The sequence below is a fragment of the Phocoena sinus genome, chromosome 10 (assembly GCF_008692025.1).
Source record: "Phocoena sinus isolate mPhoSin1 chromosome 10, mPhoSin1.pri, whole genome shotgun sequence".
Classification (NCBI taxonomy): Eukaryota; Metazoa; Chordata; class Mammalia; order Artiodactyla; family Phocoenidae; genus Phocoena; species Phocoena sinus.
Genome location: NC_045772.1, coordinates 20,762,273 through 20,786,342, shown reverse-complemented (window position 1 = coordinate 20,786,342; position 24,070 = coordinate 20,762,273). Strand labels below are relative to the sequence as shown.

The window sequence follows — 24,070 nt, the reverse complement described above, 5'->3', positions numbered from 1 at the left end:
ACTAGACTGCGTGAGGGGGGGTGTGTGTGTGTGTTTGGCAGGGGAATGGGTGGATCAGCATTTTGGGCAAAGGAAATGGTCTTGAAGATTAAGGATGCTTAGCCCATTGGAAACAATTAGAAAAGGTCTAGAGTCTCCAGAGGGAGGGGAAAAACACTCAGTGGGGCTGGAGAGACTCTTCCAGGCCACCATAAGGGCTTTGCTTTTATCCTAAAAGGAAGCCAATAACTAGTTTTAAACAGAAGAGTGACACGATAAGATTTCCACAATAAATATTTGTTCATTTGCTCAATCTGATATCCTGTTTAATAAAGTGTTACCCCATAGCTTAACGGTTTATCAGCTCTCAAGTTCTGTGGCTTTTCTATTTGGATAACAACGTACAAACAGACAAGAGAAAGCATCAACCACGTGAAAAGTGTGCATTTTGTTGTGGTGTCTTGAGTCAGGACCACTGCCGCTTTATCTCGTTTCCTCATCCGAGGATTTTCCAGATGGCGGGAGCCCCTTCCTCCAACATTCCATCACAGTGCTCACTGGGTGTCCTCTGGTCTTCCTGCCAGATCTGCGTGGTGATCGCCGCCGTGTTTGGGATCGTCATTTACAGGGTGGTGACCGTCAGCACTTTCGCTGCCTTTAAGTGGGCGTTAATCAGGAATAATTCTCAGGTTGCAACCACGGGGACTGCCGTGTGCATCAACTTCTGCATCATCATGCTGCTGAACGTGGTAAGTGAGCTGCAAGGTAACTAGTCAGATGGATAAAATGTGTGCGCTACAGGTGAGTTTTCTTCTGTTCCTAGAGGGACCTGGCCTTAGAGAGGCTGGTCAGTTATGTGGCACTTACGGCCTGGCTGCAAAGTGCCTGGCATAAGGCGTACTCATCTGGGGATACAGAAGGCTTGAGTCAAATCTGGCCTCCAGGATTTTCTACATTGTAAGACTGGGCAAGGCACTTGCCCTCTCTGAACCTCAGTTCCCTTATTTATCCAGTAAGATAACACTGTATACCTCTTGGGGAAATTTAGAGAAAAAATACATTTTAAAGGCCTAGCTCAGACTCTGTGACATAGCTCAGTAGTGTTGGTTCCTGTTTCCTTTTGCTTCTGAACGATGGGAAATTAGTATCCAAAGCATTTCTTGCAATAACCCAGCAAGGAGTATTTCAGGGTGGTACTTGTAGCTTGTGTTGATTTCAGGTTTTTTTCAAATGTATATTTCAGCCCAGCCATCTCCCTTGAACCCCAAACATCCTCACCTAACACACACAACCCCCAACTCCTCGTCTTCCCTCCAGAATGAGCTCCTCCTGCAGCCCCCATTGTAGTCACCCAGGCTGAAACTCCTCTGCTTCTCTCAGCATCGAAATGTATCTAGAATTTGATCACTTTTCACACATCCCCAGTCCCCACCTTGGTCCAGGTCCCCAGCATATCCCACCTGGATTACTGCAGTGCTTTCCGAGCCGGTCTCCCAGCTTCCACGTCTGCTTCCCTCAATCCAGGCTCATCATAGCAGCTAGAGCAAGCAAGCTTCATCCATGTAAGTCAGCTTCTGTTCACTGTATCCAGTGGCTTTCCTCTTCCTCAGAATGAAAGTTCTGTCTTCACATGGAGACCCAGGGTCTCCCTCATCTGGCCCCAGCGAGCTCTCTGACTTGGTCTCCTCCCTCCTCACCTTGACTTTCCTGCTTCTCACTGGCCTTCCCTTTTCTCTCCAATGTACCAGGCACGCTCTCACCCTAGGACTTTTGACTTGCTCTTCTCTCTGCCTGGAACATTCTTTCCCATGGGGTCTGCAGAGTTTACTCCTGCACCTCCTTCAGGTCTTTGTTCAACTGTTACTTTTCCAGTATAAAGCTTCCCTGTCACTCAATTTAAAATTGCAGCCCACTCCTGCCGTCTGACCGTTTCCTAGCTCCTTGCCTGCTTTATTTTGTTCTATGGCGTTAATCGCCATCTAATAGGCTATTTTTAAATTTTTATTTTGTTATTTATCTTCTCCACTGGAATGTAGCCCCAAGAGGGCAGAAACTTTTGTCTTTCCTGATAAGAGTAGTAGAAGATCTAAGTTTCCAAACTCTGGCAACAGAAACAGGCTGTGGCTTACAGTAGGCTCTCAGTAAATTGTTGTCACTATTTGCAGAACAAAAGGCAGTGGCTGACATTGTTAGACTTGAGGTTTGTAGGAGGGAATAAATAACGTATGTAGAGTGCCATGTATAGTGTTAGGCATGGAGTAAGTGTTCAATTAGAGTTCCCCTCATCCTTATTTATACTGCAACTTAAATCTGGGCCATTGTGCTGAAATCACCGAGATAATGAAATATAGGTAATTTATTATTATTATTAAAGATACAGGAACTTCTTTATTATTTTAGAAAAAAAGTTTAAAAATCCAGAAGGTAGGGGAAAAAAAAGCACCTGCAGATCATTTTGACGTGATGACTGTGTAACTGCTTGGTCAAGTGGAGATTGAAAGTGGCTGTTTGTCACCCCCTTGCACTTCCCCTGTCCCCGGTTCAGCTCGTCTCAAAGTTAATTGTGGAATGAATATTCGTTGTGAAGGGGAGTGATTCATAGTGAAATTAACCAAACAGCCCGAGCCGTGAAAGGTTCTGCGTCCTGTAGGATGCAGTGAATTAAAGCTTACTGTATTTTATCATCTCTCTTCTACAATGTCTTATTAAAATTTAATTTATACATCTTAAGAAATAAATTTCTGCATATATGCAGTGGCTCTATAAACACATGCTTGCTGGTACATTTTGACCAGGAGCCAGTGTTGCCACTTCATTTAACTGAAAATCACTTATCCAAAAACCTCTGCTTCGTGGAACACAGCCAAGAAAAGAAGAAATAAACTAAAAACAAAGCAGGAGGGGAGATGAAATAGTATGTAATTAAGGCCACTACAAAGCACCTACTGTGTGCTAGGAGCTAGACAGGTAGGCGTTTTACATGTTTTATTTAACAAAGGGTTTCTGAGTCACCAAAATGGATGACCAAGCCCACACACTAAAGCTGACATGTGTCATTCTTAGGAATGCCCTTAAGGTTTCTTTTCTTTTCTTTTCTTTTCTTTCTTTCTTTTTAGATACAATGTGAACATATTTGGTGTTCTGATTTCTCAGCCAACATCAAACTAAAATAACAGAAGGTTACTAAGGCAAGAATACTGACAAGGTCAGAAAATGACAAGCCATAGCAAGGGGAAGGAAAGAAGATAAAAAGCATACACACTCTAAAACCAGCATCATCCAGGACCCTTTTGTGCAGTGACCAATTGCCTTACCCTCCTCGGCCATCTCTGAGGACATCCTCATCCAGCACACACCTTTACACTCCTGTCTTATGTCCTGAAGCTTTGCAGGTTCCATTATGAAGTCAACCAAGTGTGTAATATAGCTGGGAAAGCTCTTCATCAAAATATATTTTTAAAAATTTTAAGTCCTTAAAAAGCAAATGTTGAATAAAGGACAAACGACAGACTAATGACTATAACATAGCTTTGACCAATTCAGAACTAAACTATTAATGACTGCTGAAATGACCCAATTTAAGACATTTTTATGACTCAATAATATAGTTTTTATAGCTATATAAATTGTTTTCAATTACTTAAAATTTTGGCCATACTGGTCTTGCAAAAAAAAAATCATTTGGACATTAATCATGAATACTTTTTCATTAACTGAATATAAAAATCTTGAGAGCTAGATTGGTATTTAATTTATGTTCATTAAAGCCTCTTTCAAATAATTATTATAGATCATATATCCTATTTCTGACTTTCTTCCAATCCTAACTGAAGAAGATCTATAAGGAATGCCTATTTTCTGGATTTGACAATGTGTGTTTACTTTTATGTGTATTAAAAAAAAAATAAAGCTCATATTATTTTACAGAAGTATTCTGGATCCTAACAAACTATTATGCCTCTTAGTGGCTAGTTACGGGGTTTTCATTTTATTCCATGTCTTGAAAAATAAATATTTCAAAGACAGGGTGAATAGATAGATTTCCTCACTCCTCCTTGTCATGCTCTTTCAATTTTATTCTGCTTCACTAGTGACCAAAGAACATCTCAATATAGTGGTCTCAAGCTATATATGCCAATAAAGGAAGACATTAAAAGTCATTACCATCCTTTTTATTCAGCCATACCAAAATGAATCTGACATTTCATTATAACCTGTAAACAGTGAAAACCACAATGACTTGTTCCAAAAAGAACTAAACCAGAAAATATGGCTTGCATCAGAACAAACCCACATATATTGATCAGGTGGACAAGATAAAATTAGAAGTGCTCATAGCTTCTTTTGGATATATCCTTAGGATCAGAAAGCTTGCTGTTAGTTAAAGATTCTGACAGTAACCATTTGTGGCATCCAGTTTGGAAACTTAGATCTTCTACTACTCTTATCAGAACAAACTATCTGTGCTTTCTGTCTCAACTGGCTAATGAGAAATCAGGCCTTTTCCAGAAACCACTCATGTGAAGCTCTCTTGCTGGCTCTCAGTCCCTTTGTTTATGTGCTCTTTTCTGTTGCATCCTGCTCAAAGTCTCACTATCCATCTCGTATCATCCAGATAAAATGTTCACAGATGCCATGAATCCCAGTGTCCTCATACACTTTACCTTACTTTTCAAAAGGTTAATAATAATTATATTTCAACTCCTGTGCTGTTCCTTTTTTAAATTCCAATTTTTTCAGTTTCCAAACAAAAATAACGATGGCATATCACCAGCTCTCAAGGCCTTTGAGGCAAGTGTGCAAAGCGAGGCACTTTAACAAATGTGCATCAACATGAAAGATTAAAGGATGAACTAGGTAATCAAAAATTATATTTTTGAGAAAGGTTGTCTCACCAGTTGAATTTAATTTTCCTTGATAATTATGTAAGTAACTTTAATAATACCATGCCTTTGTAATATTAAAATAATTTTGATTAGAATATCTGTCCTAATCTGTTGTTTACCAGTATTTTATTTTTATGATAAAATTGAGATGTATGACTCATCTATAACACAAGATTTCTTACTGAAAATTATACCGCTCTGTTTTAACATTGGACTTCAAGAGTCTGAGATTTCTATATACAAAATTTGATACTGTGGCCATATGAATTATTTATATCTTAATATAACAAACCACAGCCTTTGCTGAAAGTTTAGAGTCATACAATCTGAGTATTTAGACTATTCCTGTAGTTAGAAGAAATCTGGGGTAAGAGAATGCAAAAGTTAGGAAGGACCTCAAGATGAGCGTGTCCAATACCCATTCTCAACCACATGTAAGGAAAATGATGGTCTAAAGAAGAGGTGAGGTAACATGCCCAAGACCTATAGCTTGTTGGCTGGTAAAGCTGTTATTCCAGCCTGGGGAATTTTAACCAGTGAAATTTCACTACTTCAGTCTAAATGTGATCTTAATTTTCATATTGTTCAAATCCATTTGACTAGTTTTCTTTTTCGTTTTCATTAATCATCTTTCATTTTAGAGAAAGCACTTGCTCTTTTCTTTTTCAATTTATACCCTCCCTAGGGAATCTCCTAGAGCTGGGTTTGCCCTTAACCGTACCGCCTGTACTTCCATACACACACACAAGCACGGGGACACACACCCCTTCCATCCTATTAGGACCCTCCATTTACCAGATGGCTGGGTGAGTTAGGGATGCATCTAATTCACTAATAGAAAAGCAGATTACCATAAGTTTGGCGGTTCCCAATAATGTTTGATCACTTTGGTGTTTAGGAATGCTATAATCTAGAAAATCAGCCCATAAAAACAATAGGATTACAGACCCTTATCAGAAGCAGTCTTAGAGATTTTACATTGAGGAGATTTTACATTTTTACTTTGAGGATGCTTAGAGATTTTACACTGAGGAGGCCCAGGAATGTTGTGACTTGCCCAGCATCCCTTAGCAAGCTGATAATTAGTGGCAGCTGGCCTGTTGTTACAGAATTATTCACCCCAACACAAGAAGTGAGACTTTTAAAATATTAAAATGGGACCTTGTACAATTCTTTCTTGTCCTGAAAGGACACACTTGTTGATGATGTTTTCATTGTTTGCACAGTGGATGGTTAATGAAATTATTTTCATTCATGACTTAACCTATTTACTTCCTAATTACAGATTTTAGAACATCTACAGTTTGTTAAATGTATTACATTTATTTTACAGCTCTATGAAAAAGTCGCACTGCTTCTTACAAACTTAGGTAAGTGGAACCCTTTTTATTTCACAGTACAGTATTGTGGTCTGAAAAACACCTTCTCAAAGATTCATTTCTGAAACACTGCTGAAAACAAATATTCCCTTTATTTTGAACTGCATACAACAATTTGTTCTTTGCCCTCAACAGGACATGTTAAATATGTCTAGGAATTGAGAGAATCTTTCCTACCTAAAGCTTTAAAGCATTTAGACATTATCTTTTGTGAGCTAATATAATTGAAAGTAGGTTTTCTCTTACAAAAGTACACGTGTATGAAGTACCTATAATCATTTAGAAAAGTGTTCATTTGCTGTTGCCTACAATTTTTATTTAATTAAAAACACAGCGAGTTTTAATGGCATATAAAATCACAGCAAAATTAGTTGCTTTGAAGACTGGGAGTCTTTTATGTAGACAGGCTAACCATTACTGACATCTGTGGAAATGACATTCATCTGGACAAGTCATCCCTAGGAACGTTTCTCTGACTCTGTAAGGCACCAGAACAATCTGGTAGCCAGCTATGAGCTGTACATTTACTACATTTTCAAGATAGAGGAATTGTCCCCATTTCATTAATGAGATATTAGTCATTTTGCTCTATGCAGTTCGAGAAAATTACATGCTCCCACACAAAACCTGTTTTAGCACATTCCCATATGTAGCTTGCCAAAGGGAGAAAAAAATCACAAAAGTGTTTTTATTTATAATCATCATTATAATAAAAGATGCCAGATACATCTGGCATCTCATCTTTTTGAGCCCTTCTATGTGCCAGATACAGAGCTAGGCACTTGGCGTATCTCCTTTGAATTCATTGAAATCTTCCATCACCGCCACTCTTCGCCCAAAAATATAGAAGTTTATGTCCACAGAAGAGGTAACTGCCCATTGATAGACTGTGTCCAGGGGGGACCTTGCTCCAGGCTGGAAAAGATGCCTGTGGAGATATCAGCCATGGTCAATCTTTGGTTGGGCCACCTGGGAACCCACCCAGCTGGCTGATGAGCTAGGAGACCTTCCTGTGTAACCAAGAGTTCATTAGCAGAAGTGAAGTAAAGCTAAAGCCCTTGAAGCATCCTTTGTCATTTCTTCCCTCAACAACAGTATGGCCTTGTTCTGAAATTGACATTTAAACCATTTTAAATCCGATTCTCATTCTTTCTCCCCACCCTTCTCAGATATACTCCTGGGAAGCATTTTGAGCTATAATTTGTGGGAAAGGAATTGATGGGGTAAAATGGTAAATGAGCAATTAGAAGCTCAGGGAATGTGGAAACAGAAAGTGCTATTGGATTAAATTCATTTTCTTTGACGTTGTTTGAGGTGAGGGTGCAACTTCCAGGGAAGGATAAGCACATTTGACATGAGATTTCAGGTTGGAGGATTGATCCATATTTTTGGTTTGCATCACCATGTCCAAAGAGCATTTGCTGTATGGAAACCGAAATACAAGAAGATGAAAATTGGTGCCTGACTGAGGTCAGGAAATTGTAAGACAAAGACGCTGCTGTACAATAAAAGCTCTAAAGATGAGGTCACCTCTTTGGTACTTGTCCTTGAGAATGAAAATGATGATGGATGAGGGTGACAGGTAACGGGGTCAGATGCTCATTCTGAGATGGGGGGTCTGACTCCCTCTCTCCCAGTAGCACCTCACATCACACCAGAAATAGAAGTCAGGACCAAGGAGTTATTAGGAGATGGGAGGGGACCTGATGCCACACAGGCCCCACCCCACAGGTGGAAACTAAGAGCAAAAGGAGAGGCTCCTGCAAGGAGCCAGGGCCGGGAGTGCGGCCCCTTCAGCCTGGCTGTCTCTACTCCAGGCTCTCCGGGCATCCTGGAACAGCAGAACAAACGATATTCCCTGCCCTCGGACAAGTCAGTAGTCACTTCCCACCAAAGCCTCGCTGGGGCTGGTCTGGGAGCTTGAGGAACCCATGGATGGTCCATTCCGTCGCATGTCATCTGTAGGCAAGCTGGGCTCTCCTGCAGCCTCCTTAGGAAGCCTCTGCTCCCACCCCGTGCATCTGGGGAGCTGGACAGAGGGAGTTGAGGAGGAGTCAGATGCAGCCTCTCAAACTCTGCTCCCCTTGTGTCCACAGAACAGCCTCGCACTGAGTCCGAGTGGGAGAACAGCTTCACCCTGAAAATGTTTCTTTTTCAGTTTGTCAATCTGAACAGCTCCACGTTTTACATCGCATTCTTCCTCGGAAGGTAAGAACCCATTCTCTCCACACCTCCCCCCGGCCAGGGACAGAGCGCACAGAGGTCACTGACCAGGGTGACAGAGAGGCCAGCCTTTAGGGTGATTTTTATAAAGTGTATAAAGAGGAGAACAGTCTCCTCCTTTCCTTTCCCTTCCCATTCTGGGGAATGGTCTCCATCAAAGTCCCTTGCACCTTTTCTTGTTAAGGTGAGTAGAAGAAAATAGTTTGCGCACGTGAAGCGTGAATGTAAAACTTGCAGGCTCCATCTGTACCTGAATCGGGCCTCTGGATCTCACACCTATAAGAGCAGGTGGCATCAGGGGGAGGACAGCAGGCAGCATGTCCCAGATCCCTGACCTCACAGAGGAGGGAAGGACATTCAGACAGGAAAGGGGGCTGACGTGGGATGCCGAAGGAGACTGGGTAGCTTCTGAATCCAGCAGTTCTGAGGATTTGGAACGTCCAGGTACCGTGAACTTCATTACACCAGGAAGCGTGTCTGAGGAGACTAGAACCAGGGAAGAGCCGAGTATTGGGTTTTAGTGAAATGGATGAGCAGCCTCTCCGCAGTCTCTAGCTACTTCAGTATGGAATGCTAGTCAAATAGTTTAGTTGTAAAAAATAAAAAACACGGCATTACTGATATTCAAAAAGATCTGATGTGTTTGAACCCAGCCTGCTGCTCACACCACAGTCACTTGATATTCAGCAGAAAACGTTAAAAGCCACAGCAGGCAGCAAGAACTGGCCTCAGTGTTCAGCAGACAGACAGAAGGGCCGGGAGAGAAATACTCCCAGAGAATTCCAGAAGCTGCCATCATGCCAGTTCCAGAGAGTTTTCCTAATTCCCTGAGACCCGTTCCTTACTGCACCGGTAATTTTCACTGGAGGATGTGCTAATCTGAATATAATATTCACTGAAGGCTACAGGATGCTAACGGTTTGTTTTTCTGTGTGTGTTGAAGATTCACAGGACACCCAGGTGCCTACTTGAGGCTGATAAACAGGTGGAGACTAGAAGAGGTCTGTATTCTCCCATCATTCCTTGTTTCCTACAGACTTGGCGTTAAACAGGCTTAGGGCAACCTTGTGCAGATTAGAAACCAGACAGCCTTTCTTCCTGTCCATTGATTCTTGAATTTCTGTGTTTGCTTACCTCGCAGTGCCACCCTAGTGGATGCCTTATTGATCTCTGTATGCAAATGGGTATTATAATGGTGCTAAAGCAGACCTGGAATAATTTCATGGAACTTGGCTACCCGTAAGTACCTTAGATATCTATACTTGAGAGGCAGCAAGTCTCATTGGCTTTTCTAGGTGTGGCAAGTAAGATAAGCAATGCAGACTCAGCAGTTAAGCGTGTGTGTGTGTGTGTGTGTGTGTGTGTGTGTGTGTGTGTGTACCTGGAGCTAAGTCGTCATGCTTAGATATTCAAAGACAAATCATGAAAATAATAAACATCGGCTCTTTTGGAAGATTTAGCACAAATCGCATAAACAAAAGTGAATATTCTTTAAGAAGTCTCTGTGGGCCCCTAAATAATTGGATACCTGCTTCCAAGCCGCTTTAAATGATGATGACACATTAACGAGGTCTCTACTCCCCAACCCCTGCAACAAATCAGAAATGGTAATTTCTTTAAACTTCCTTAAATTCAACTGTACAGGAAAGGAACTTATGGAAAGAAGACCTGAAAAAATGATCCAAAAAAGAAACTGGAGTATTTCTAAGTAAGCCTATCCTAACCGGTAAAAACATCATTACCTGATGATAACAGTTTATGTTGATGGCAATGGGCAAAAACTTGCATCACCTTCGTAAGGATGACCTTGAATTTGGCTGTGTCTGCTCTGTTCTGGTCAGTTAAGTTTTAAAGGGACATAAATCAGCAGCACTTCTATTTCTTCTTTAATTCTACACCTGCAGGTTTCCAGGTCAGCTCAAGTGTCTCCATAGAGAATTCCAGGTTTCAGGGAAGACCACTCAGCCAGAACAATTAACTGGAACTCGGTTCACTTCGAAAAGTCATCTCTTAGCTCCCCGTCAGAACCACTGCCAGTAATTTTCTCTTCTTAGATTTATTTTTAGAAAACTTCTTCCAAGTGTTGATGTTTTCTATAAAACTTTAAAAAAACAAAGCATAAAATTTTAGAATTAGAAGCATTATATTCTTTTAAAGTATCGTCCATAACCTATCAAAATGTCATAGACATCAAAGGGAACTATATTTTCTACTAATATGGACATAGAGCAAAACTGTGAAGTAGGCAGAATTGTCTTTGATACCCATCCCCTTATTTAGTTTATTTCACATTTGTTTTTGCTTTGGCATCGCTCCTCTCAGATACCCCTCAGCTTTCTCCTTGCCCGCTACAGCACACAAACCTGACCCCCCCACACACCCCAATTTCTTCAACGCTGTTCCGTATCGTAAGATGCACTTCTGAACACTGCCAAGGATTAATGTACTAACCTCACCAGCGTGAGATGCATTTTATTGGGAATCAGAGCCTCTGTCAAACTCAACCCAAAAGCAGGCAGATCCAGTTGTGGACCTGCGGGCTTCTGTATGCCAGGAAAGGAGGAAACCTTTGTGGGTTTTCAGACCTTCTAGGGCCCTCGAGTCAGAGTATGCAGGTCAGCACCCCATGGTAAGACTGCTCACGGGTCCTCAACTAAGCCAGCTAGGGCAAACCATCTTCTTCTCAGAGGCCTGTGGGTTGCCTTTGTACCGGGGGATCAGGTTATCAATGCTCTCAGTCCTCTACCCAAACCTCCGAGGCACCACTGGACGAGAGACAGTTTCATGCATGATTAAAATAAGTTCATCAATCATTCTGTTCACTTGCAAGTACAAATGCTTGAAGTGTAGCGTCCATTGTTATTTCCCTTCTAATCCAAGGCTTCATTTCCTTGGCAGCGTGTCCTAAATTTTTTAAACTATTGTTCTATATTCTATTTCTTATTATTTAAGTCTTATGAACAGCTATATACATATATATTTTTTTAAATAAATTGATCTTGTTGTGCAGGTTAATTCAGAATTGGTGGACTAGAAGGAAAGTACGACAAGAGCATGGACCTGAAAGGAAAATAAGTTTCCCACAGTGGGAAAAGGACTACAACCTTCAGCCGATGAATGCCTACGGACTTTTCGATGAATACTTAGAAATGAGTATGAAAATAGCCTATTTTATCTGATTTTTAAAAATTTTATTGAAGTATAGTTAATTTACAATGTTGTGTTAATTTCTGCTGTACAGCAAAATGACTCAGTTATAATTCTTTTCATATTCTTTTCCATTATGGTTTATCATAGGATATTGAATATAGTTCCCTGTGCTACAGAGTAGGACCTTGTTGTCTGTTTTATCCTATTAATTATAAATGTTAATTCTAGCTACATTTAACTGGACATACACCGTTATCTTCGAGGCTAGCAGTATGGGGGGATTCTTGAGCTAAATGCAGAGGAAGGGTGTTCTTGCTTTAAGAAGCTTTATTGACAGAAATAGTGCCAAGTCACTTCACATTCTTCATGACATTGTGTCCTGTCCCTTGTAATAAATCACCAGAAAAAAATGAGCTGAAAACTTGGTGAACCAAAGAAAAAGGAGTGATCACTCATGGCGTGATTGATTCACTCATTCAGCAGACATGTCTTTTTTTTATTGAAGTATAGTTCATTTACAATGTTGTGTTAGTTTCAGGTGTATGGCAAAGTGATTCAGTTATACATATATACATAGAAGAATATAAACATTCTTTTTCATATTCCTTTCTATTATAGTTTATTATAAGATATGTAATATAGTTCCCTGTGCTATACAGTAGGACCTTGTTGTTTATCTATTTTATATATAGTAGTTTGTATCCAGCGGACATCTTTTGAGCCATGTTATGTCCAGGCAGACATTATGTTTGGCACTAGAGATACAAGAAGGAATCAGGCACAGTCCCAGCTCTGAGAGAGTGCACAGTGAGGGAAAGTCAGAGGTACAAAAGGTAAGTGCAATAAAGTGGCATAGATGCTGCAGTATGAGTCAGTAGGGCGTAGACGGGGGACAGTCATTTCCCTTGAGGGGGTGGCAGGAAGCTGGGAATGCTTAAACTATGCTACACTTATACTGAAGGAATCTGATTTCTCTATAACCAAATCCAAGCTACTTACTTTAGCATGTATCTGAGAGCATGAGCTTTAGAAACAGATTACCTGAGTTCAAATCCCAGCCCCTCACTTATTAACTGTGAAACCTTGGGCAATTACTTAATCTCTCTGTCTCACTTTCCTCTTCTTTATAATGGGGATAAAAAAAGTAACCACTTCAGAGCACTTCTATGTGGATTAAATAAATTAACACATGGAAAGGGCTTAGAACAATGCCTGGCTCGTAGTATGTACTTGATATATGTCATCCCTGTCATTATTATTATTTTTCTATTCTTATCTTCCAGGGGAGAAAAGCTTAACAAAATCCCTTAGCAGATACACTGAGTGTGGATAGCTTTTCTCTTTTTTTCTAATTATGTTTAAGCTCTGTAAGTGGGGGTAGGGATGGGCAAGATACATTACTTCTGAAAGAAGTTCTTTCTGGGCAAATCTGAAAATTAAAGCAGTAGTAGAGTTGATACTTAATGTTTCTTAGGTCACTTATGTCCTAAGTACCTAGAGTTTCAATTATAGAATGGCAGAATGATATAACTTGGAGAAGAAATCAATTTGGGCAGTAATAATAACACTTAATAAAGGGAATTCATTAAGTGAACTAACCACGTGGAGGTCTCTTAATGGATTCTCCTCCCATAAAGAAGGAAATGAACAATAATGTTGGTATATAGAGTGCATGAAAAGAACTGGTAGTGCTCCAAATATTCCAGTATCTTTGCAGCAAGAAACGAATCTCAGAAGCAGCATTACAAGCAGACCAGTGAATCCTAACTGCTTGCTTCTGTTCTTGTTGTTTTTGTTATTTTCTTAACGACTGTACTGCTTTGTTATATTTTTTAAATGTATTCATTGAAGTAGAATATATAGTGAGAAAAGCATATAAATCAAAAGTGTACAGATCAATAAATATTCACAAATTTATGCACAAATGTAACCAAACTATGTAGGTGAGGGGATAACACACTACTGCCCTCAGACCCAAAGCCAGTCCACTGCCTGGCTTTGTAAATAACATTCTATTGAAACACAGCAATACCCGTTTATTTACACATTATCTATAGTTTTTTAATTTAATTTTTATTTTATATTACAGTTGATTTACAATGTTCTGTTAGTTTTGGGTGTACAGCAAAGTGGTTCAGTTATACATATATCCATTCTTTTTCAGATTCTTTTCCCATATAGATTATTATAGAATATTGGGTAGAGTTCGCTGTGCTATGCAGTAGGTCCTTGTTGATTATCTATTTCATATATAGTACTGTGTATATGTGAATCCCAAATTCCTAATTTATCCCTCCTCCCCACCTTTCCCCTTTGGTAACCATAAGTTTGTTTTTGAAGTCTGTGAGTCTCTTTCTGTTTAGGAAATAAGTTCATTTGTATCATGTTTTTAGATTCCACTTGTGATATCATATAGCACTTGTCTTTCTCTGACTTTTTTCACTAAGCACAATATTCTCTGGGTCCATCATGTTGCTGCAGATGGCATTATTTCGTTCTTTTTTATGGCCGAGTAATATTCCATCGTATATATGTACCACATCTTCTTTATCCATTCCTCTGTCGATGGACATTTAGGTTGCTTCCATGTCTTGGCCATTGTATATAGTGCTGCAGTGAACATTGGGGTGCATGTATCTTTTTGAATTATGGTTTTCTCCAGATATATGCCCAGGATTGCTGGGTTGTATGGTAGTTTTTAGTTTTTTAAGGAATCTCCATACTGTTCTCCATAGTGGCTGTACCAATTTACATTCCCACGAACTATGTAGGAGGGTTCCCTTCTCTCCACACCCTCTCCAGCATTTATTATTTGTAGACTATTTGATGACAGTCATTCTGACCAGTGTGAGGTGATTCCTCATTGTAGTTTCGATCTGCATTTCTCTAATAAATAGCGATGTTGAGAGTCTTTTCATGTGCCCGTTGGCCATCTGTATGTCTTCTTTGGAGAAATGTCTATTTAGATCTTCTGCCCATTTTTTGACTGGGTTGTGTTTTTTGTTTTGATATTCAGTTCCATGAGCTATCTGTATATTTTGGCAACTAATCCCTTGTAGGTCACTTCGTTTGCAAATATTTTCTCCCATTTAGGGTTGTTTTTTCCTTTTGTTTATGGTTTCCTGTGCTGTGCAAAAGCTTTTAAGTTTAATTAGGTCCCATTTGTTTATTTTTGTTTTTATTTTCGTTACTGTAAGTCAGGGAGCCTGAATCCTCCAGCTCCATTTTCTTTTCTCAGGATTGCTTTGGCTATTCAGGGTCTTTTGTGTTTCCATACACATTTAAAATATTTTTGTTCTAGTTCTGTGAAAAATGCCACTGGTAATTTAATAAGGATTGAATTGAATCTGTAGGTTGCCTTGTATAGTGTAGTCATTTTGACAATATTGATTCTTCCAGTCCAAGAACATGGTATATCATTTTTCCATCTGTTTGTGTCATCTTCATTTTCTTTCATCAGCATCTTATAGTTTTCAGAGTAGGTTTATTCCTAGGTATTTTATTCTTTTTGATGTGATGATAAATGGGATTGCTTCCTTAATTTCGCTTTCTGATCTTTCATTGTTAGTGTATAGAAATGCAACAGATTTCTGTGTATTAACTTTGTATCCTGCAACCTTACCAAAGTCATTGATGAGGTCTAGTACTATTCTGGAAGCATCTTTAGGATTTTCTATGTATAGTATCATGTCATCTGCAAACAGTGATAGTTTTACTTCTTCTTTTCCAATTTGGATTCCTTTTATTTCTTTTTCTTCTCTGATTGCCATTGTCTAGGACTTCCAAAACTATGTTGAATAAAAGTAGTGAGAGTGGACATCCTTGTCTTGTTCCTGATCTTAGAGGAAATGCTTTCAGCTTTTCACTGTTGAGTATGATGTTAGCTGTGGGTTTGTCATATATGGCCTTTATAATATTGAGGTATGTTCCCTCTATCCCACTTTTTGGAGAGTTTTTATCATAAATGGGTGTTGAATTTTGCCAAAAGCTTTTTCTGCATCTACTGAGATGATCGTATGGTTTTTATTCTTCAATTTGTCGATGTGGTGTATCACACTGACTGATTTGCTCAGGACGACTTTAGGCAGCCTGTCTGCTGATGGGTGGGGCTGTGTGTGTTCCCACCCTGCTGGTTGTTTGGTCTGAGGCATCCCAACACTGGAGCCTGCAGGCTGTTGGGTGGGGCCAGGCCTCAGTGCCAAAAAGCATCTGCCACCAGTGTCCTTGCCCCCACAGTGAGCCACAGCTGACCCTCGCCTCCCCAGGAGACCCTCCAAGACCCGCAGGTAGGTCTGGCCCAGGCTCGTATGGAGTCACTGCTTTGCTCCGGGTCTTAGTGCACGTGAAACATTGTGTGCACCCTCCAAGAGTGGAGTCCCTGTTTCCCCCACTCCTGTGGAGCTCCTTCACTCAAGCCCTGCTGGCTTTCAAAGTCAAATGCTCTGGGGGCTCCTCCTTCTGACGCCAGACCCCTAGGCTGCAGAGCTTGACATAGGGCTCACTCCTATGGGAGAACCCCTGCGATATGGTATGGGATTTGATTATATCATGAAAGTGCCCCTCCTACAGTCTTGTTGTGGCTTCTTCTTTATCTTTGGGTGTAGAATACCTTTTTTGGTGGTATTGTGTCTTTTTTGTTGATGGTTGTTCAGCAGTTAGCTGCGATTTTGGTGTCTTCAAGAGAGGAGGTAAGCTCAAGTCCTTCTGCTCTGCCATCTCGTCTCCAGGCCTCTACATATTATCTGTAGTTACTTTTGCACTACAGCAGCAGAGCTGATCAGTTGTGACGGAGACTTTATGGCCCACAAAGCTGGCTCTTTACAGAAAATGTTTGTCATCCTGTGAGCTACATCAAGAAATAGGATATTATCAGTATCAAAGAAGGCTCCCTTGTTTCCTCTCCCAGTTATAACACCCTCCCCAACCACTTTCCTGACTTCTAATTTTGCCTTTTTAAAAAAATCTCTATAGAAATGGAATTATACATCTTCTTTCGTAAATGGCTTATTCCATTCAATAACATATTTATAAGATACTTCCATGTTGCTACAGGTAAAACTTCATTTTCATTTTTGTACAGTATTCGTAGAATGTGTACCTGAAGCAAAATTATGAAACAAGTGAGTATGTCTTTGATACCCACCTCCATCTTTCCTTAGTCACATGTAGTTTTTTTTTTCATTTCCAATCCCAGATACTTTCCATTTTATCTTTCTCCCCTTCCCCCACCAATCCCTCAATCCTTTCCCATATCATGAAATGGACTTCTGAGCACTGCTAAGGATTCATGAGCTAGATAGTTGCATTTTTGTAAGAATCAAAGCCTCTGTCAAACTTGAGTCAAAAAAAAAAACAAGAGGCAAACTTACTTGTGGATGTGCAGGCATCAGTGTGCCAGTGGATGAACCAGCTTGTGAGTCTACAGATCTTCTAGACCCCTGAAAACTGGAATTCACCACTCTTTACCCATCCATCCTATTGGTGATTTGTGAGTTGTTTCTAGGTTTGGGTTCTTACAAACGATATTGCTATGAACATTTTGGTACATGGGTTTTGGTTAACATTTGTATGTATTTCTGTTGGGAATTTATGCAAGAGTGGAGTTACCAGTGGAGTGGCCATCATAATGTACGCATTTGTGGATCTTCAGTAGACACCTGCAAACAGTTTTCAAAACTCCAACTAGCAATATAAGAGCTTCAGTTATTCTACATACTCACTAAAACTTGTTAGTGTCCGTCTTTTTAAATTTTGGGCATTCTGGTTCGTAGGTAGTAGTACCTCATCATTGTTTTAATTTGAAATTTCATGTCAACTTAAAATGCTGCATACCTTTTCATATGCTTCTGGTCATTTGGGTATCCTCTTTCGTGAATTCCCATTCAGGCCCATGATTCTGTTCTGTTTCTCTTTCTTAGTGATTTTAGAAGTTATTTATATATTCTGGATATGAATCTTTTGTCAGCTGGACCTGGAATGTCTTTTGTAGGAAAGTTTCTAATTATAGATTTAATTTCGTTAATAGATATATGACTATTCAGATTTTCTGTTTCTTCAAGTAACCATTTCAGTAGTCTGTGGTTTAGTTGTGTTTTTCAAGAAACTCATCTGTTTCATCTGAATTTTCACATTTAGTGGAATAAAGTTGTTTATAATACTCTTACGAACTTTTAATGTACATAAGGTCTGTAGTGATGTTCTCGTTTTCATTTATACCTTCATAGTTTGTGCTTTTTGCTTTTTTCCTTTAACAATCTGGCTAGAGGTTTATTAATTTTTTATTTCTGCTCTTATTTCCTGCCTATTCTTTCTTTGGGCCTAATTTTCTCTTTTCCAAACATCTTCAGATGGAAGCTTAAATAACTGATTTTCTACTTTTCTTCTTTTTCTAATTTAGGCATTTAGAATTATGATTTTCTCTATGAATACTGCTTTATAGCTGTATCCTATAAGTTTTGAGATGCTATATTTTCATCATCAAGGCATTTGCTAATTGCCATTGTAGTTTTTTTTTAACCTATGGGGTTTTTTTTTAGAAATGTGTTGCTTAATATCAAAATATTTGAGGATTTTCTAGCTATCCCTCTGTCATTGGCTTCTTACAGTTTTTTTTTTTTTTTCCTTGTAGTTGATTTCTAATCTCATAGTGTTGTGGTCAGAAAAGATGCTTGATATGATTTCAGTTTTCTTTAATTTACCAAGGCTTGCTTTATGGCCCAGCATGTGATCTATCCTGGAGCGTGTTCCATGTACACTTAAAAATGTGTATTCCGCTGCTTTCGGATGAAATGCTCTATAAATATCAATTAAGTCCATCTGGTCTAATATGTCATTTAAAGCCTGTGTTTCCTTATTGAGTTTCTGTCTGGATGATCTGTCCATTGATGTAAGTGGGGTGTTAAAGTCCCCCACTGTTACTGTGTTACTGTCCATTTCTCCTTTTATGGCTGTTGGCATTTGCCTTATGCTCCCCTGTTGGGCACATGTATACAATTGTTATATCTTCTTCTTGGATTGATCCCTTGATCATTATGTAGTGTCCTTCTTTGTCTCTTATAGCAGTCTTTATTTTAAAGTCTAATTTGTCTGGTATGAGTATTGCTACTCCAGCTTTCTTTTGATTAACATTTGCATGTAATACCTTTTTCCATCCTCTTAGTTTCAGTCTGTATGTGTCCATAGATCTGAATTGGGTCTCTTGTAGACAGCATATATACAGGTCTTGTTTTTGAATCCAGCCAGCTAGTCTGTGTCTTTTGTTTGGTGCATTTAACCCATTTGCATTTAAGGTAGCTCCCAATATGTATGTTCTTACTGCCATTTTGTTAATTGTTTTGGACTTGTTTTTGGTAGGTCTTTTCTCTTCCCTTCCTCTTTTGATGACTATCTTTAGTGTTGTGTTTGGAATGCTTTTTCTTTTTTGTGTGTGTGTCTACTGAAGATTTTCAGTTTGCGGTTCCCATGAGGTTTTGATATAGCAGTCTATATATATATATAGAAGATTGTTTTAAGTTTCTGGTCTGTACATTTCAAATGCATTTCCAATATCCTGCATCTCTACACCCCTCTTCTCACAGCTGCTGGGGGTTTTTTTTGTTGGTTTTTTTTTGCGGTACATGGGGCTGTCACTGTTGTGGCCTCTCCCGTTGCAGAGCACAGGCTCTGGAAGTGCAGGCTCAGCAGCCATGGCTCAGGGGCCCAGCTGCTCCACGGCATGTGGGATCTTCCCAGATCAGGGCACGAACCCGTGTCCCCTGCATTGGCAGGCGGACTCTCAACCACTGCGCCACCAGGGAAGCCCCACATTTGCTGGTTTTGATATCTTATTTGTGTTTAGATGGTTTCCTACCTTTACTGTATGTTTGCCTTTACTGGTGAGCTTTCCCATCTGTAATTTTCTTGTTTCTAGTTGCGGCCTTTTCTTTCCACCTAGAGAAATTCCTTTAGCGTTTGTTGTACAGCTGGGTTGGTGGTGCTGAATTCTCTTGGCTTTTGCTTGCGCGTAAAGCTTTTGATTTCTCTGTCAAATCTGAACGAGAGCCTTGCTGGGTAGAGTATTCTTGGTTGTAGGTTCTTCCCTTTCATCACTTGAAATATATCATGCCACTCCCTTCTGGCCTGCACAGTTTTTGCTGAGAAATCAGCTGATAACCTTATGGGGATTCCCTTGTATGTTATTTGTTGCTTTTCCCTTGTTGCCTTTAATATTTTCTCTTTGTCTTTAATTTTTGTCAGTTTGATTACTGTGTGTATGTTCCCCCTTGGTTTTATCCTGTATGGGCCTCTCTGCACTTCCTGGACTTGTGTGACTGTCTCCTTTCCCCTGTTAGGAAGTTTTCAGCTATTATCTCTTCAAACATTTTCTCAGGCCCTTTCTCTCTCTTCTCCTTCTGTGACCCCTATTATGTGAATGTTGGTGCATTCAGTGTTGTCCCAGAGGTCTCCTAGAGTGCCTTCATTTCTTTTCACTCATTTTTCTTTATTCTGCTCCATGGCAGTGATTTCCACCATTCTGTCTTCCAGCTCACTTACCTGTTCTTTTGCCTTACTTATTTCTGCTGTTGATTCCTTCTAGTGTATTTTTCATTTCTGTTATTGTATTGTTCAACTCTATTTGCTCTTTATAGCCTCTAGCTCTTTGTTAAACATTTCTTGTATCTTCTCGGTCTATGCCTCCATTCTTTTTCTGAGATCTTGGATCACCTTTACTATCATTACTCTGAATTCTTTTTTGGGTACATTGCCTATATCTCCACTTCACTTAGTTGTTCTTCTGGGGTTTTATCTTTTTCCTTCATCTGAAACATATTTCTTTGCTGTCTCATTTTGTCTGACTTTGTGTTTGTGGTCTCCATTCTGCAGGCTGCAGGATTGTAGTTCCTTTTTTCTGGCATCTGTCTCCTGGTGGGTGAGACTGGTCTAAAAGGCTTATGCAGACTTCCTGGCGGGAGGGACTGGTCCCTGCCTACTAGTGGGTGTAGCTGGGTCTTGTCCCTCTGTTGGGCAGGGCCATGTCTAGGGGTGTGTTTAGAGGTGGCTGTGTGCTCAGGGAGACTTTAAGCAACCTGTCTGCTGATGGGGGGGGGGGGGTGTGCTGTGTTTCTGCCCTGTTGTTTGTTTAGCCTGAGGCATCTCAGCACTGGAGCCTACTGGCTGTTGGGTGGTCACCAGGTCTTGGTGACAAAATGGCAGCCTCCAGCAGAGCTCACGCCAATGAATACTCCTTGTTACCTCCACCACCAGTGTCTTTGTGGCTACAGTGAGCCACAGCCACCCCCACCACCCCAGGAGACCCTCCAAGACCAGCAGGTAGATCTGGCCCAGGCGCCTATGAAGTCACTGCTTTAAGTCACTGCTTTTTTTTCTGGGTCCCAGTGCACACAAGACCTTTTGTGCACCCTCCAAGAGTGGAGTTTCTATTTCCCCTAAGGAGTTCCTGCAGTCTAGCCCCACTGGCGTTCAAAGGCAAATGTTCTAGGGTCTCCTCCTCCTGATGCCAGACTCCCAGACTGGGGAGCCTGACTCGGGGCTTATAACTCTTACTCCTGTGGGAGAACCTCTGTGATATAATTATTTTCCAGTTTGTGGGTCACTCACCTGGAGAGTATGGAATTTGATTGTATCATGAATGCACCCCTCCTACCTTCTTGTTGTGGCTTCTTTGTCTTCAGATGTAGAATATCTTTTTTCATAGGTTCCAGTCTTTTTTGTCGATGGTTGTTCAGCAGTTAGTTGTGATTTTGGTGGTTTCATGACAGGAGGCAAGCTCAAGTTCTTCTACTCCACCATCTTGTCTCCAACCAGCATCAAACTTTTTTCTTCTAATTCTACTGTGGTCAAAGGATACTCTGTTATTTTAGGCTATTAATATATGTTGAGATTTGCTTTATGCCCTGCATATTTACTATTTAGATAAGTGCTTCAAGTGTGTTCTGCAGTTGTTGAGTATAATGTTGTCTATCAATTGGCAAGGTTGTTTAATTGTGTTGTTCAAATCTTATATGTCCTATTAAACTTTGTCTATTAGTTACTAAGAAAAGGGTGTTAAGTGCACAGTCAACCTGGGACTTTTATGCTCCTTCTAGTTCTGTCAACTTTTACTTTATATATTTTGAAACTTGTTATGTGCAAACAATTTAGGATTATTCTAGCTTGCTTACTGTTGAGTTGAAATTTTATCTTATTTAAAGCCATTCTTCATCTCTAATAATGTAATATTTTGAAGATGTGATGGGCAAGAGGCTAAGGAACTAACTGTAAAACCTCCCCAAGGACAGAACTGAGCCTCTTGTGGTCTTTCAGGGCCAAGATAAAGGCCCACCACGTTCTCAGTCACAGCCAGAGAGGTGGACTGAGCTTTACAAATTTACTGTACCCCATTACCAGCCTGGCTTAACTCGTGACCACATTGAAGTGATCCTCTCTTTCTTTAGCTGCCTAAGCACAACATGAGGAACCTTTTCTGCTGGAAAAGAACACTGAGAGCAGAGATTAATAACTTGTTCTTAAAGGGCTAGTAGTAAATACTTTAGGCTTTGGGGAGCCAAGAGGCAAGATTGAGGCTATTATATTTTAAATGGTTGTATAAGTATTTATATAACTACTTAAAATGTAAAAACCATTCTTAGCTCACAGGTGGGCTTAAAAAAAGAACAGAAACAAAGCAGAGAGCTATTCAGATTTGGCCTTCAGGCTGTAGTTTGCTGGCCCTTGATCTAGAGCTTCTGTATGTCTGGCATACAATAAAAGTTACTAGGCTTATAACCTATTGAAAGAAGCAAAGTAAGTATAAATTCTTAACTGGGGAAGGTGTCTGTTACTTCAAACGTGAAAGCAGAAGTGCATATGGTCAAACACTGAAAAATCAAGGAAATACAGTGTTTGTTTCGTTAAGAAAATAATGTTGTGCTCAAAGTGATAAAGAATTCAAAATAGATGTTATGAAGAAATTCATTGAGCTACAAGAAAACACGGGAAGGGAATTCAGTGAACTCAGGAATAAAATTAATGAACAGAAGGAGTTCTTTACCGAAGAGATTGAAATTGTAAAAGAGACCAAACAGATTGAAACTGTAAGAGACCAAACAAATTCTGGAGCTGAAGAATTCAACGAATGAGATGAAGAATGCAACAGAGATCACAGGTAATAAGACAGACCAGATGGAAGAATGAATAAGTGACTTGGAGTATAGGAATATAGAAATTATTCAGTCAGAAGAAGACAGAGAAATTAGATTTTTTAAAAATGAAGAAACCCTATGAGAACTATTAGATTCGATCAGAGAGACAAATCTAAGAATAATTGGTGTGCCAGAAGAAAGAGAGAAGAGGCAGAGAGTTCATTTAAAAAATATTAACTGGGAACTTCCCAAACCTGGAGAAGAAATGGAACATACAAGTCCACAAAGCTACCAGGACACCCTATTACCTCAATGCAAAAAGACCTTCTCCAAGCACATCAATGAAACGATCACACATTATAATGAATTTTAAAGGCAGCTAGGGGAAAAAACTAACATTAGTCTGTCAGTGAAATTCTCAGCAGAAATTCTACAGTCCAGGAGAGAGTAGAATGACATATTCAAAGTGCTGAAAGATAAAAATTGACAGCCAAGAATACTTTATCCAGCAAAGTTATCCTTCAGCTATGAAGGAGAAATAAAGGCTTTCCCAAACAAAAGCTAAGGGAGTTCACCACCATTAGACTTGCCTTGCAAGAAATGTTGAAAGAAGTCCTTCAACCTGAGATGAAAAGACACTAATCAGTGACATAAAAGCATATGAAAATATACAACAATGATAAAGGTGAAAAATAAACAATCACAAAATGGTAACTCTGTATTAGAATGGTATATTAACTACTTAACTATACTATAAAGGTTAAAGGAAAAGATCATTAAAAATAACTATAGCTACTATAATCTGTTAACAAATGCACAGCATAGAAAGAGGTAAATTGTGACATCAAAAATGTAAAAGGGTGGAGCCTTTGTAGGCAAAGGAAGAGAAGTTGCTATCAGCATAAAATGGACTATTTTACCTATGAGATGTATGTAAGCTTATTAGTAACCTCAAAGCAAAAGTCTAGAGTTGATTCAACAAACATACAAAAGGGATAGACTGAGTGTATCACCATGGAAAACCACCAACTTACAGAGGTAGGCAGAAACACAGGGGGAAAAGGAACAATAAAGATATAAAAGAACCAGAAGGCAAAAGATAAGATGGCAGTAGTAAGTCATTACATATCAATAATCACTCTAAATGTAAATGTAAATGGATTGAACTCACCAATACAAAGGCACAGAATGGCTGGATGAATTAAAAAAACAAGACCCAACTCAGTCTCCCAAGGCAATAGAAATAGCAAAAACAAACTTATAAGCTTTTGCACAGCAAAGGAAACCATAAACAAAACAAAAAGACAGCCTACGGACTGGGAGAAAATATTTG

The 24,070-nt window shown here is 39.7% G+C and overlaps 1 protein-coding gene across 6 annotated transcripts in view; it reads left to right on the top strand.

Annotated features, from left to right (window-relative positions):
* Positions 1-24,070, top strand: part of ANO4 (anoctamin 4) — a 447,653-nt gene that overhangs the window by 379,219 nt on the left and 44,364 nt on the right. For all 6 annotated transcript variants that reach the window (XM_032647033.1, XM_032647032.1, XM_032647038.1 and 3 more), the window contains 6 exons: positions 564-728; positions 6,199-6,235; positions 8,341-8,452; positions 9,411-9,468; positions 9,609-9,706; positions 11,478-11,620. In XM_032647033.1, the coding sequence (XP_032502924.1) occupies positions 564-728; positions 6,199-6,235; positions 8,341-8,452; positions 9,411-9,468; positions 9,609-9,706; positions 11,478-11,620 (613 nt within the window). The remainder of the gene's footprint in view (positions 1-563; positions 729-6,198; positions 6,236-8,340; positions 8,453-9,410; positions 9,469-9,608; positions 9,707-11,477; positions 11,621-24,070) is intronic.